This window comes from Lathyrus oleraceus, chromosome 6 (genome assembly GCF_024323335.1).
Source record: "Lathyrus oleraceus cultivar Zhongwan6 chromosome 6, CAAS_Psat_ZW6_1.0, whole genome shotgun sequence".
Taxonomy (NCBI): domain Eukaryota; kingdom Viridiplantae; phylum Streptophyta; class Magnoliopsida; order Fabales; family Fabaceae; genus Lathyrus; species Lathyrus oleraceus.
This window is the reverse complement of record NC_066584.1, coordinates 366441776-366456218: the sequence shown is the minus strand read 5'-3', so window position 1 is coordinate 366456218 and position 14443 is coordinate 366441776. Positions and strand designations below refer to the sequence as shown.

General features: G+C 32.5%; 1 protein-coding gene across 1 annotated transcript; it reads left to right on the top strand.

Moving 5' to 3' along the window:
• The first annotated feature begins 6516 nt into the window (after nt 1-6516).
• LOC127092386 (metal tolerance protein 2) lies at nt 6517-13391 on the top strand. The gene is made up of 12 exons (XM_051031248.1): nt 6517-7043; nt 7247-7316; nt 7874-7971; nt 8126-8280; nt 8783-8898; nt 10809-10905; nt 11382-11466; nt 11692-11754; nt 11860-11965; nt 12423-12568; nt 12855-12943; nt 13032-13391. The coding sequence occupies exons 1-12, from the start codon at nt 6693-6695 to the stop codon at nt 13150-13152; spliced, it is 1497 nt and encodes a 498-aa protein (XP_050887205.1). The 5' UTR covers nt 6517-6692; the 3' UTR covers nt 13153-13391.
• The last annotated feature ends 1052 nt before the right edge of the window (nt 13392-14443 follow it).

Genomic DNA, 14443 nt, shown 5'->3' with positions numbered 1-14443 from the left:
GTGATCTGAAGCAGCAAGGCTAGATGCTACTCAAGGGTTTAGTACCTGATCATCAGCAGTTAGAGTCCAAAGATCAGCTTAGGGTTTTGTTTCACAATGTTATCCTTTTCTTTTGAGAAGACTGTTGTTATAGTAGAATATTTATTTGTGTAAGTTGTATTGGCTTTTACTTTTCGTCAAACGCTTTGTGGAAAAATATAGGAAGTGGTCAAAATACCTTATACCTTTGGACAAGTCTCTAATTGTATTGGAAAAATATTTTTAGATACAAAATGGTTTACTTTGGTAATTATTGTAGAAAAAAAAGGGACAACTATGAATGAATTTTGTTGTTCTGGTGTTGTTTAAAAGAGAAAAAAAATACACTCTTGCTATTAAAAACTGGGGTGTTACACCCCTCGGGAGGTGTAGAGGGAAAATATTTCATCACCGTTAATAACATGCTCTTACAACCGGCAGAGTTTAAATACTTGCTTATAGAAAATCGTCATCTAAGTAAAATAACAGAAGATAAAGCAACTACATGAATACAAAAATAGAATGACGATGCTACAACTCCAAGGATAGAGGATCTCCTCTTGCCTTCAGACTTCGTCTCATGGTGGGGATTGGAGGACAACTTCCTTATCCTCGCCAGCTTCTTTGAGCGGAGTAATCCCAAAGTTGGCCTTTTTCTCCCTTGTGAAAAAAGGGTGTGCTCTCCTTAATTCAAGGCTTTCTTCATAGCACTTCCTGGAGATTTCCTAATCTCCTCGAACCACTCTAACTCGCCCATCAAGGAGCAGGCATTTCATGCATATATACAAGGTAAATAAAGCGGCTCCCAACTGATTAAAGGATGTTCTCCCAATAATCATATTATATGAGGAGGGGGCGTCAATGACTAAGTACTTAACTTTTATTTCCTTGGCATGGTCTTGTTCTCCAAACATGATCAAGAGGGTGAGGTAGCCTTTCACCTGTACATGTTCTCCTGAAAATCTCACCATTGATCTCTGGAAGGGTTTTAGATCCTCAGGATCAAGGCGCAATCTCTCGAAAGCGCCCCAATACATTATATCGGTGGAGCTTCCCTAATCGACTATGACCCTTTTGATCTCTCATTCTTTTTATTTGACGATGATGACCATGAGATCATCATTGTGAGGATGGACGCCAGATGCATATTCTTATGAGAAGACGACCATATATTCCGACACCTTCTAGGTTGTGATCTCGGGGAGACTCTTTATAATCAGGACTTGACAGGCGTACCTTTTGCATGCGAATATGGTCTCGCCGCCCCGGTGAATCCTCTAGATATGGTGTTGAGAGTGTGACGTACCACTTGCTCGCCTTCGTACCGAGACGCTCATTTGGCCTAGCCCGATCGCGGGCTTCTGGTGTCTTCTCGTTCCCACGGGTTGCACCGTTACTTTTGGTTGGAGGCCCCGCCCTTTATGTATTTCTTGAGGTGGCCCTCTTGTATCAACTTTTCTATTTCCTTCTTTAACTAGCAGCAGTCATTGGTGTGATGTTCTTTGACCCTATGGAATTTACACCACCTTTTGGGCTCGAATCTCTTTATCTCGAATCTGGGGGCATATGGTGTCTGGATATTATGTAGGTGGAGCACCTCACTTTAAATTTGTTCTCAGTGGGTGTTCAAAGGCATGAAATTACCCGTCTCCTTCCCCACCCTCATAAATAAGGATTTTTCCTTCATGGCGTGAGGTGCAACAATTCGTCTTTGAGGGATGAGATCTTTCAGCACCGGTGATGCGCTCCTTGGCGTCACGAGCCTTCTTTTTAGTGTTTATTTCCTCGCCTTTGATGTAGCATTCCGCCTTGGTGAATACTTCGTCCAGCGAGAGCGTCGTTTTTGGGTGAGAGACTCGTTGAAGTGTCCCGCCTTGATTCCATTCTGAAACACTCCCATGAACATATCTTGGTTTGTAGGGACTACCTTGATCATGGCTTCGTTGAAGTGGGCGAGATAGTCCCTCAATGACTCTGATGGACCATGGAGGATGTTGAACAAGCTGGTGGTAGACACCTTTCTGTGGCAACTGACGGCGAACTGGTGCACCAAATTTCTCAACAATTCCTGGTAGTTGTTAATAGAGGCCCGAAGGAAACCCATGTACCATCGAAGGGCGGCCTCCCTAAAAGTACCTGACAACAACTTACACTTTAGAGAGTATGATTCTTATATGATGGTCATCTGGGTGTTGATGGAGGCGACATGTTTGTAGGGCTCACTGCGTTCATCAAACTTGGATAAGGATGGAGGTTTGAAACCTTCAGGAACAACGACCCCCCATATTCCATCAAAGAGATGCTAGGGATTAATAACTTTTGCCTCTTCTAGGGGATTGGCCGCCTGTTGTCTCTACCTGATGTTCTGGACGTCATCTCCCAACATTGTGACATCATAATTCGTCCATAGCTGCTCACATCTCCGCAATGGCCTCGACCTTGCCTGAACCGCTGGTACCCTCAGGAGTGGGGGATAAAGCTCTTTTGTTCACCATAATGGGTAATAGCCAGGTACTGGATATGAGGGTGCGACAGGGAATGCAATGTTTATTAAAAGAAGGTTTAACGCATGTTAGTTTTACCGGGGCCCCATAGTTGACGCCATTGTACCGTTCAAAAAAATACCGTGTGTGTGTCCCATCTGCAAGGGCAAGGAGACTAAGAGACCCTAATAAATATATTACACGGATAGGGTGAGGTTAGTTCATGGTTGCGAGTAACCTTATATAGTGGTTTTTGAGGCTGTTTAAGGGACTGACTCACGTGAGGTGAAGGACGCTGCTGGCGACGATGCTACTAGGTTGCGGGTGGACGATTACATTATCGGTGTTAGGACTACTTGAAGCAAAATATCCTCCGAGCAGTGTTAAGTGGTATTGAGTGAATATGACTTCATATTTTCTCTCGAGGGGTCATCTATTTATAAGGATTCTCTAGGGTTATAGTTTATGGCTTCTTCCCCCTAGATGTGGTCTCAACCGTTCCCCTTTATTAAGGAGATCGTTGATCGATTATATTTCCGGAGTCAACGAGGACTTTCTCTCATTAAACTTCCATATTGAATGAACCGGAAGGGCGACCCCATTGAATCTCGTCTGGATGACCCACTAGTCAAGCAAGGGGCGTCCCCATCTAGGACTTTGTCAAAATAAGACACTATGAAATTTAACAAGATATATAAAATAATATTCTATTTTAAAATGATAATAAAAATGAGAAAAATATTGATACCCATGTGAAAATAAAAATGAGAGATAAATAACTATGATTTGACCATAGACTATAAATGGTGGAATATGAGTGAATTTCAATTGAGAGAAAATGCAAGAACAACACCGGATATGAAGAGTTACATACTATTTATTAAAAAATTGGTCTTTCTTATTTTCATATTTAAAATATTTTTATTTTACTTTAAATTCTAATAAAACATAAAAGATAATAATGGGATTTTTGTTAAAATAATAAGATATAAATATATGAAAAAAGTAATATGTTAAAAGCTGTAAGCTCTAAAACTATTTCAAATAACTTTTAAAAAGTCAAAAGTTAATAAAAAAACTACAAACTACATGTTAAAATGACACTTACCAAATAATTTTTTTATTAATGTGAATTGAAAAATTAAAAATTAAAAGGTAAAATCTAGTTTTTTTTCTTCCTAAAGAGACCATATATCGAATCTGGGTTGAACAATCGATCGATTTTGGTTGAAATCGAGTCCAAGATTTAAATCTGACGCAAATCGCAGTTTCGTTCTTAAGATCCAATTTTTACAATAAAATTCCAAATTTCAAAAAATTCGATTAAACCAATTTGATGTGTAAATCAGGTGAATCGATTTAATATTTTTTGAGTTAAATCCATAAAAATGACCCATATTTTATAAAATTCACAAATATATATCTTTTATTTTCTTAAAAAAATTTATCAAAATTTTAGAATTGTCCCAAAAATAATTAGTTTTTTATTATTGAAAGAAATTATTATTACATTATAACATTTCCAATATCTTTTAATATTTATTTGACCATTATATATTTTAAACTATAAATTAAATAATATTTAAAATTTCATATTACTATACAATGCTTATAAAAGTGTCAATTAACAACGACATAAAACTCCATTTTTTTATCTGATTAATTTTATAATACAAAAATAAATTAAATATTAATTGAATTAAATTATTTAATTTTCAAAGATTATAAGTAAGAATTTAATTGATATAAACTGACAGTGTAAAATTTTTTTACACGCTGATTTATTTAAAATGTTTGATTTTTATTTTAACCACTTAAAAAGTAATACAAATGAATAATTGTGATGCATTGACAATGTAAAACATTTTACACTAGCAATGCATAACAATTAATCTCTATCAGTAATTATCGGAGGAGATTAATTGTTATGCACTGTCAGTGTAAAAAGTTTTGCACTGTCAGTGTAAAAAGTTTTACACTGTCAATGCATCACAATCATCCGTTTGTATTACTTTTTAAGTGGTTAAAACAAAAGTCAAACATTTTGAATAAATCAATGGTTGTAATTAACTGATAGTGTAAAAAATCTTTACACTTAATATTATTTAAATGAAACAACTGAATCAATTAACATTAGATTAGTTTCTAGACTTTTTTAATTTGTCCACCCTAGTCAGAATTTGGCTAATTTGTTCAATTTGCGACTTTTTTTTATCATATTGCCCATTTCTTGAAATAATATTCCCAATATACCCTATTTTGAAAATAATTTCCCAGAATACCCCATTTTATTTCTTTGACTCGCCCATTCAAAGGACGAAATATGAAGTTGCTGAAGAACGAAATATGAAGGTATTGACTCGTCCATTGATTGGACGAATACTAACATGTATATTTTTTTATGCATGAACTCGGCCAATGGATGACCGAGGGAATGAAGGTTATTTTTTTTGTTTTTTAAATTAATTTAATAAATCTAATGAATTAATTTTGTTTTTAAATATAATATTATGTCTCATTATTATAATTAATTATAAATATAATTATTATAATTAATTACAATTATTAAATCAATTTTTTAATTTAATAAGGCATAATATTACAACAATTTTTATAATTATTTTGTTTTTGTAATAAGTAATAATAATTGTATTAAAAAACAAAATTAATTCATTTAAAAACAATTATTATTTCATTAGATTGTTTTTAATAATTTTGGTAATAACTTAAAAACATAATATTACCACAATTTTGAATTAATTAATTGTAAACAAAATTAATTAATTTAAAAACATAATATTACCACAATTTAGAATTAATGAGACATAAAATTAAAACAAAATTAATTTTTAAATACAATTTTTAAATACAATTAATTATAAATACAATTATTACAATTAATTAAAATTATTAAAACATTTTTTTAATTTAATGAGACATAATATTACAACAATTTTTACAATTATTTTGTTTTTGTAATAAGTAATAATAATTGTATTTAAAAACAAAATTAATTCAATTAAAAACAATTGTTTTACAATTAATTCATTTTAAATTAATTTCAAAATAATTGTTATTATAATTCATTTTGTTTTAATTTAATTTTAAATTAAATTCCATATATAGATATCTATCATGCTACAAATAGAGGAATTTTTATGTTACAATTATTATTTAACTATTACAATTAAAATGGGTTATAGTTTAATTTATTTAAAAACAATTATTTCAAAAATGGGGCAATCTAGTAAAAATTCTATATTATAATTTAATTATATTATTAGGATTATTATTAAATAGTTTTTAAATTATTTTTATATTTAAATAATAAAAATTATTTTTTTAAATAATAATATTTTTGTAAATTAAAAAATTATTTTAATAATAAAACTATAAATATTATAATGAGGCATATAATTAATTATAATAAGTAATAATAATTTTATTGATATTATAATAATTGTTTTTAAATGAATTAATTTTGTTTTTTAATACAATTATTATTACTTATTACAGAAACAGAATAATTATAAATATTGTTGTAATATTATGCCTTATTAAATTAAAAAATTGATTTAATAATTGTAATTAATTGTAATAATTGTATTTATAATTAATTATAATAATGAGAAATAATATTATATTTAACAAAATTAATTCATTAGATTTATTAAATTAATTTAAAAAACAAAAAAAATAACCTTCATTCCCTCGGCCATCCATTGGCCGAGTTCATGCATGGAAAAATATTCATGTTAGTACTGGTCCAACCAATGGACGAGTCAATACCTTCATATTTCGTTCTTCAACAACTCGTTTTTTGAATGGACAAGTCAAAGAAATAAAGTGAAGTATTCTGGAAAATTATTTTTAAAATGGGGTATATTGAGAATATTATTTTAAAAAAGGGGCAATGTGATAAAAAAAGTCTAAATTTGCAGGATTGAGATGTTTTTAGTGTGCGTAAAAGACACGTGTAACTACACGGTGTAAAATAGTAGTCACTGTTTCATTTTTTATTCTATGAAGGTGTGAGACATGCCGTGTTTCACACATTTGCCTCTCGATGAACATCGAGAACACCAAATTCAGTTAACAAACTCTCGAATCCGATTCCATTCAGCGTAGTTTTAGTTATAACAGAATCAAAATCCACGAAACCCTAGATAAGAACTCTCTAAGAACAACACTATGGGATTTAGATTCACCAATCTGAATCCCATTTACAGAACATGCATCACACGGCTTTCCTCTTCCAAATTCCTCATTCCGGCGCCGGAGCCTCTTAATTTCTCTCACTCAGATTCTTCTTCCGTTTCCTCCCAAAATCCAGCGTTCAAAATCCCTAGGAGGTGGCATTTCGGTCATTCTCATCATGATCAGGATCATCACCACCTTCCTCAGCAGCTTAACGACGGGGAGAATATTTTCCGCCTTGGTCTTGCCGCTGACATTGCTTTAGCCACCGGAAAAGCGTTTACCGGTTACCTTTCTGGAAGCACCGCAATTATCGCCGATGCTGCTCATTCCGTATCCGACGTGGTATGTGTTAACACAACAATAGATTCCTTTTACCGTTTTCAATTTGTTCGATTAATTACTAATCACATGTTTTTTGTTCTAATATATCTTTATTTATTGTAGTTCAATTAAGCTAACTAAGTAGTAATATATTAATAAGGACGCTGTTGAATGAGTTTAGTGGAAGCAATTTTCATCACTGTAGTTTGTATATTGTGTTACAGGTTCTCAGTGGCATAGCTTTGGTGTCTTTTAAACTTGCTAAGGCTCCAAGAGATAAAGAACACCCATATGGTCACTTGATTTGTATCTACACGCTACTTTATTTGTCTCTTATATGTACAAAGTTACTGTTTTATTAAATATTATGAACTCTGATAGCCCTCACACCTCAGAAAAAAGGCGTCTTCGTGTCAGTGTCGGTGTCCGAAACTAACACTAACACTTATGATCACATTTAATTTATTCATTTTTCAAATTATTACCGGTGTCGTGTTTCTGTGTCTCTACTTCATAGACTATGAATGCTAACATTTCATCCATTATTAGATGTCATGCTAGGAGTTGAAGGCTATGTTTAAATAAACAGTTTATTTAAGTGCTCACTTATCATACTAATGTATAAGTTATTTCTACGACAAAAGAAAGATAAAAGTAAATTTGTTTTTATATAAGCTATAAGTTGTTTTCATAATCTATCTTAGAGGGTTTATGGATATGTTATAAGATGTTTCTATACGTTTTAGTATAATTCTTGCCATTTGTATGTGATTAACGTTTTATTAGGCTTGCGTGTCTCTAAAAGGTTTATTTGTCTTTTATGATTATATTTCTCTTTCGTTGTATCTCAGGACATGGTAAGTTTGAGACTCTAGGAGCTCTAGGAATCTCTTGTATGCTTTTGGCCACTGGGGGTGGCATTGCGTGGCACGCTGTAGATATTTTGACGGTATGTAAATTCAAATTTCAATATTTTTGTTGGTTCACCAGATTCCACGAACAACATTCAAAGAAACTTCATTGAACATTTTGTTTGACTAAGTATGAAATAAGATCCTTTGTCTACTTATGCTTAGAAGTTGTTTGTATACATACATGTGCAGGGATTGTTCTCAGCTGCCCCTGAAATGGTTAGCCAAGCAATGGCACATGAGCATGTGCATAGCCACGGACAAGGCGGGCATCACCATGGAATAGACATGGATCATCCTATACTTGCCTTGAATATGACTCTTGTGTCAATAGGTGTTAAAGAAGGGTAAGACCATTACTTAATATTGTAATAAAACTGCGCGAAAAGGTCTTAGTATTTTTGACATTTATTCTAGCCACCTGTGCCACTGTTTATACATGCTGATTTTTACTGAGCTCTAACTTGGTCGTATCTGCTTCTTTCCAACTTGAGTATAAGATACAAAGGAATAGAAGCCGACTATAGATACAGAAGGTCGATTGTCAAATAAGAAATCTTAAGACTAGACAATAAAGTTTAATTAATTATATCCCTGAAAATTTTGACTAAGCTGTTGTTGCAGGTATGTTAGCCCAAACACTTAAATTTTTAGGGAATGTCTCACTTTGGCCTTGGCTCCTTGACCTTCGCTCATTAATAGTGTTTAAATTAAATCTCGTTTTTTAGTTGGACTTCTGACAGCAGAGCCTAGTAATTTGAGCTCTCTATTAATACACGACCACTAGATTTTTGTTTTATTATTGTTTCTTCACCAATCAATATTTATATTTGCTTTCTAAATATATAGGCTTTACTGGATAACAAAACAAGCTGGTGAAAGGCAAGGCAGTGGATTGATGAAAGCAAATGCATGGCATCATCGTGCAGATGCAATTTCATCAGTAGTTGCTCTTGTTGGAGTTGGTAAGGAATTTCAATATTTGAAAAGTCACTAGTCCAGTGTATTTGCTTTAATAGGTTGTGCTATTGCTATGATACTGGCTTCTTGTACGAATTGTCAGCAATTACGTTTATTTGCTTACAGGGCATTAATTACGTTTTTCATGGGCTACTTTTTGAGTAGAAAATTGTTATATGTACATCTTAGCACCAATGGTATACTTGATATTTGACAAAAAAAAAATTCTGTGTCTAGATTTGTAAATCATGTGTTGTTTTCATTAATTTATTTACCATAACACTACAAATGTAGTTTCTGATATTTATGTTTTTACTAATATCACTATTACTTACTACTATGTTGTTGTTGACTTGCTCTTCCTTAATTGACAATCATGATTACAGTGGCTCTGAGCTCTAGTTTTTTCATATACTCAACAGTCAACACATTTGATTTAGTTGAAATGAACAGATGCTGCAGTTTTTGTGTAAGGTGGGAAAATATTTTTAAAAATGAACAAATAACTAATACCGTGCTTGCTGTCTAAAATCCTTCATTAATGCTTTAACTATTTAATTTACTCATTTTGTGTTTATCCTTTTCTACAAGTATCTGAATGGAATTCTAGTCCCTGAAAGATACATTCAATATCAAATTAGTCCTTTCAAAGATGAATTGTATAAATTTGATCTGTTAAACTTCAAATCCCCTGTATTTTAGTTTCTCCATCCATTTCAGTTTAACAATGTTTCCATTATACTTGAATACTATTGGCTAATATTTGCATCTGTGAATGCCAACCGTGTTTTAATGGTGTAATATTGAAATGATAGGGGGTCTAATTTATTAGCAGTGTTGTCAAATTTCTGCCGTAGGTTATGGCGTGACAGATTTGTGCCCACCAACCATAGGCAGTAACATATATTTTAGTTGCCATGTTTCAACATATCCTGCAACGCCATGTTTGTTTCATATGGCAGATTTTGGCTGACCGTCATCCGCTGTTGTTAACATTGATTTCAGGGTGTTGAACTCTAAGAGATTATTTAAATAAAATTAATTTCTTAAGGACTTATACTCCCTCCTTCCCTAATCTTTGATTCTTTTTAGTTTTCGGCACATATATTCAGAAATTCTAATAAATTTAGACCTTTTTACCCTTAATTCATTAAGCAAAAGTAAGTCAATTTAATGCATGCTTTTGGTTTTTGTAAGGGTGCAAAGCGGAAAAAATCATTAATTGAATTTTGATTTTCCAAAAGAACCAATGTTTCAGGACAAAAGTGAAAAGCTTAAAGAGCCAAAGATTAGAGATGGAGGGAACAAATGTTTAATGTTTTACTATTTTTGGGTCTTCTATAATGATTGCAAGCATTAAGATGCTATCTGCACTTCGAAATACGTGTATAACTTTTGTACTGCACATGTCTTGTTTCTGGGCAATTGTTATGATATACTAGAATATTCGATAAATAAACTAGTTAAGAGTTAGTTAGTTAGTTGATAAGTTTGTCAAGTGGTTGTTATTTTGGCTATTCTTAGAAAGCCTTTAAATAACCTTCAATTGATAGAGGAGAGGATATCTTTGAATAGTTAAATTCTGACTAGAAAAAGCTTTAGAGGAGAGTGCTCCTTTGAGGTAGTCTTTGAGTGCAAGGTTATCATCTTCATTGTATACCTTTTGTATCTTCTCTTTCAATCCTATTATCCCATTCAATTGATAGCAACAGAAGTACTATGCAAAGAATTCTTTTTTCAATTTTGTTGATCAGTCTTTATTCTAATTAGAAACTTTCTCTATTTTACTCAATTCTTTTATGTTTTGGGCAATTCTTTCAATACACCAAAATAAAGGTTCCTAACAGTAATTGATCCATTAATGTCCTTAGTCTTGCTAACATTCACCTGACACAGTTTTTCGTCTCCATGTTAGGAGGTTCTATTCTTGGAGTGAAGTTTTTAGATCCCCTTGCTGGACTTTTTGTCTCGGTCATGATTTTAAAAGCAGGTGCTGAAACTGGTTACCAAAGGTACCTTATTTTGTCACATGTTTCTCTTCAGTTTATCAACATTTCATGCACCTTTTAATATGTTTAACTGTTTGATATATATCTGATTGAAGTTTGAATATGTTTTTAATAATAAGGTGTTTCCATGTCAAGCATATTCTTGAACCTTAGTTAAATATACAGACACTTGGTGTGACTCTCCTACGAGGATAGAAGAGAGAGTATTGAACACACCTGTTTTGGACATAGAAATGTGCTGGATTATCTATAACCTAAACATTAGTTTATGCTTATCGTGTAAATGAAGCTTAAATTCATCAATATATTGAATATGGCATCTAATTGCTATTAATTTAGGATAGTAGAGAATGTGTATTGGGGCAACATGACTTAAGATGTTTCTCAACCTCCAGAAGTATCTATAACAATTTTGACTATGTCCGGACTTCTTATTTTAACTATTGGATGTTTTATTTTACTTATTTATCAACTATCAGTATCTTGGAGCTTGTGGATGCTGCAATCCCGGCACAACATTTGGATCCTATTAAACAAACAATATTGCAAGTTGATGGTGTCAGGGTATTTTTTTTTTGCATATTTATTTTGAAAGCACTATTTTGGCATCCTTGGATTTCATATTTGATTTCTTTTTAAAATATCATCTTTACTTCAAAAATGTTTCAATTCATGCTTCCAATTTTTCGCATGCACTTGACCAGATGTTAATTTCTTCTGTTTTGCATATGAATATATGAACTTAGATGATATTCTTTTCAATTATTTATAAAAAAAAATTGAATGCAGGGATGCCATCGTTTAAGAGGAAGGAGAGCTGGTTCTACTCTGTATCTCGATGTAAATATTGAGGTTGGTTGTCCTAAAATTCATATTCTTTTTGTTACATGCATTATGTGTCATGAACTCGTGATTTGACTAAGTCTCCATGATTTACTTGTTAGTTTTACCTTGCAGGTTGATCCCTTTTCCAGTGTTAGTTCTGCACATGACATTGGTGAAAATGTCCGTCAGCAAACTCACAAGTCTCACCCTACTGTGACTGAAATGTTTATACACATAGGTCTGTTGGATGGTTTTATAAACTTCCTATGTTGATGGAGATAGAATCTTAGACATTCCTGACAATCTATGTTTCTAGTATATACCCGAGTCTTCTGAAGTTTAAAGTCCATGTTAGTGAGTTATTTTTAAATAACTGTTGAACCATTGCTTATGTAGTGAAAATGCTAAGCCTGTTATGAGTGTCTAAAGGAAGATTTAAGTCTGTCCATTTAGGTCAGTCTTTCCCGTCTTTCTTATGTCACAGAATAGAGGTCCGCCCATTGCATAGATGTGCAATTAATTTTATGTTCATGCTCCATTTACTTTAAATCTTGCAGAAATTCACTTGTTTCCAATAATCATACTATGACGAGGATTTCTGATATCAAAATCAATTTTTGTAGTGTATGTCATGTGTTCTGATAACTTGTACCCTTTAACTATTTTCCATATTGACAGTCTTGGTTCTATTGTAGATCCTGCTATGTCACATGCATCTCCTAGCACAACCGATCAGCAAGATAGTTGGAGTGGAGACATGAACCAGAACAGTATTGCTCCTGCTGGAGACAGTAATATTGAAGGAATAGTTTCTGATATTATCTCAGCTAACTTTCCGCAGGTAACATATTTTGGTGAAAACCAAAAGATAGTCAAAATAATCTCCAGTTTGAAGTTTGATGTGTGTAGGCATGGTAGTGGACTACTGAATCAGTCACAATTTTTTTAAACTTTCATCTAAGGGGTATTTGCTTGCTTTAAGTATTGGTTAGAAGTGAACAAATTATCTTGCAATTATTCTAATTTAAGCCATAATATGTTTCAAAGCAAGATTTAGAATCAAATGGTATCAGAGATGTTAGAATTAGTTGCATTTCGAATATTTAATTGTATTAGCCTGTTTTCAGATGTCTGTCGAGCGCATAACACGCCACATGTTTCAAAGCAAGATTGTTCTTCAAATTGAAGTTTCCATGCCTCCTGATATCCCAATTCGGTAAAAGTTAATTTGTCTAGCCTTAATGAGTTTCTTTTGAAATAAATCAGTCTCTCATGGCAGCATATGTTTGTTTATTTACCCACAGAAATGCAATGGAAATGGCAGAGAAAGCCGAAAGAGAGATTCTGGAGGCAACCTCAAATATAATTCATGTTGGTATCCAGCTTCGTTTGGGGCGACCATTTCCACATATCAGTCAGTCATGATTAGAACCATCCAACAAGTTCGGAAGCAGATATTTTTTGGGTTCTTTACATCATCTTAATATGGTTTAATTTAATTTGATATATTGCAATATATCATTTGAGAGTTCAATAGAGGCGATAGGTTCAGGAGACCTGTTAAAAACTCTAAATAATTCATTTGCGCCCATTGGACGCGCTTTGTTTGTATGTTATATGACAACTATTTACGTTAGCAGACAGTATAGAACACAGATTAGTTCCCCTGGACCCTTTTAAATTTACTGAATATGGTTAAATAATGAAGGGGCTGGAATTGTCTCTTATAACAATAGAATTATGTCTTTCCGCTGGATGTTTTTCCGGTGATGCATAATTTTGTGAAACATATGCTTAATTATTATAGTTCAAAAAATAAATTGAAAGATATTGGATTATTATCCTATCAAATAATCCATGTCACGTTGCTTTAAAGTCCCATCATTTCTTTATAGCGGAAATTTTTATATAATTTATAACATTTTCATCTCATTTCTTTATAGCGGAAATTTTTATATAATTTATAACATTTTAATATCTTGCAAACTGAAATCTCATCCTCCAAAGGTTTGGTGTATGTGTTTTTCGTAATGACTCCGACCTAAAGGAGTGGTGGCTCGCATTAAACAACGAAGAGTCTCAACTAAAAGGTTGAAAGTAGTATTAAAAATAAATTAGAATACAATGTGATATTTTCATAATAAAAAATAAAACTTAAGAGAGGAGGGAGATAAAAATGTGAACTTAAAGAGACCTCAACTTTTTTGTAGTACAAAATTTAGTGAAAACTATCATAAAAAAAAGAAACACTAAATAGATTAGGAAAAAGTAAAATCGTGAGAAAAATAAAATTCACAAATGGCCATCATAAGAAACAAAATAATCCTTATAAATTAACTTAAAGAGCATCCTTAAATATTGTTTATAGTGTACACAATTTATACTTTTAATAAAAACTCTTGTAGCAAAAAAATCAAAAAACCAATAACAAATGAAATTGTAAGAAAAATAAAACTCACAAATGTCTTGGCTTCCTCTTGTCTTTCAGTAACAATTGAAATGGTAAAAGATTAAAACTCAGAATTGTTTAAAAGTGTAGGTCTATTTCACTCCAAAGTGGTTTGCCTACTCTTTCGGTGACTGCATCCGCAAGGAAAGATGAATCAAATGTAATTGAAACTTCAAAAATTCACGCATGCATCTACTTCCATGCTAATTGATAAAATAGATTTTAGGAAAGATGAATCCAAAATCATAAATTTTAGATAAAATAGTC

Coding starts and splice junctions, on each gene's coding strand:
- LOC127092386 (XM_051031248.1), top strand. CDS start 6,693: ATGGGATTTAGATTCACCAATCTGAATCCCATTTACAGAACATGCATC. Junction 7,317..7,873: donor AGATAAAGAACACCCATATG/GTCACTTGATTT, acceptor GTTGTATCTCAG/GACATGGTAAGTTTGAGACT. Junction 8,281..8,782: donor TCAATAGGTGTTAAAGAAGG/GTAAGACCATTA, acceptor CTAAATATATAG/GCTTTACTGGATAACAAAAC.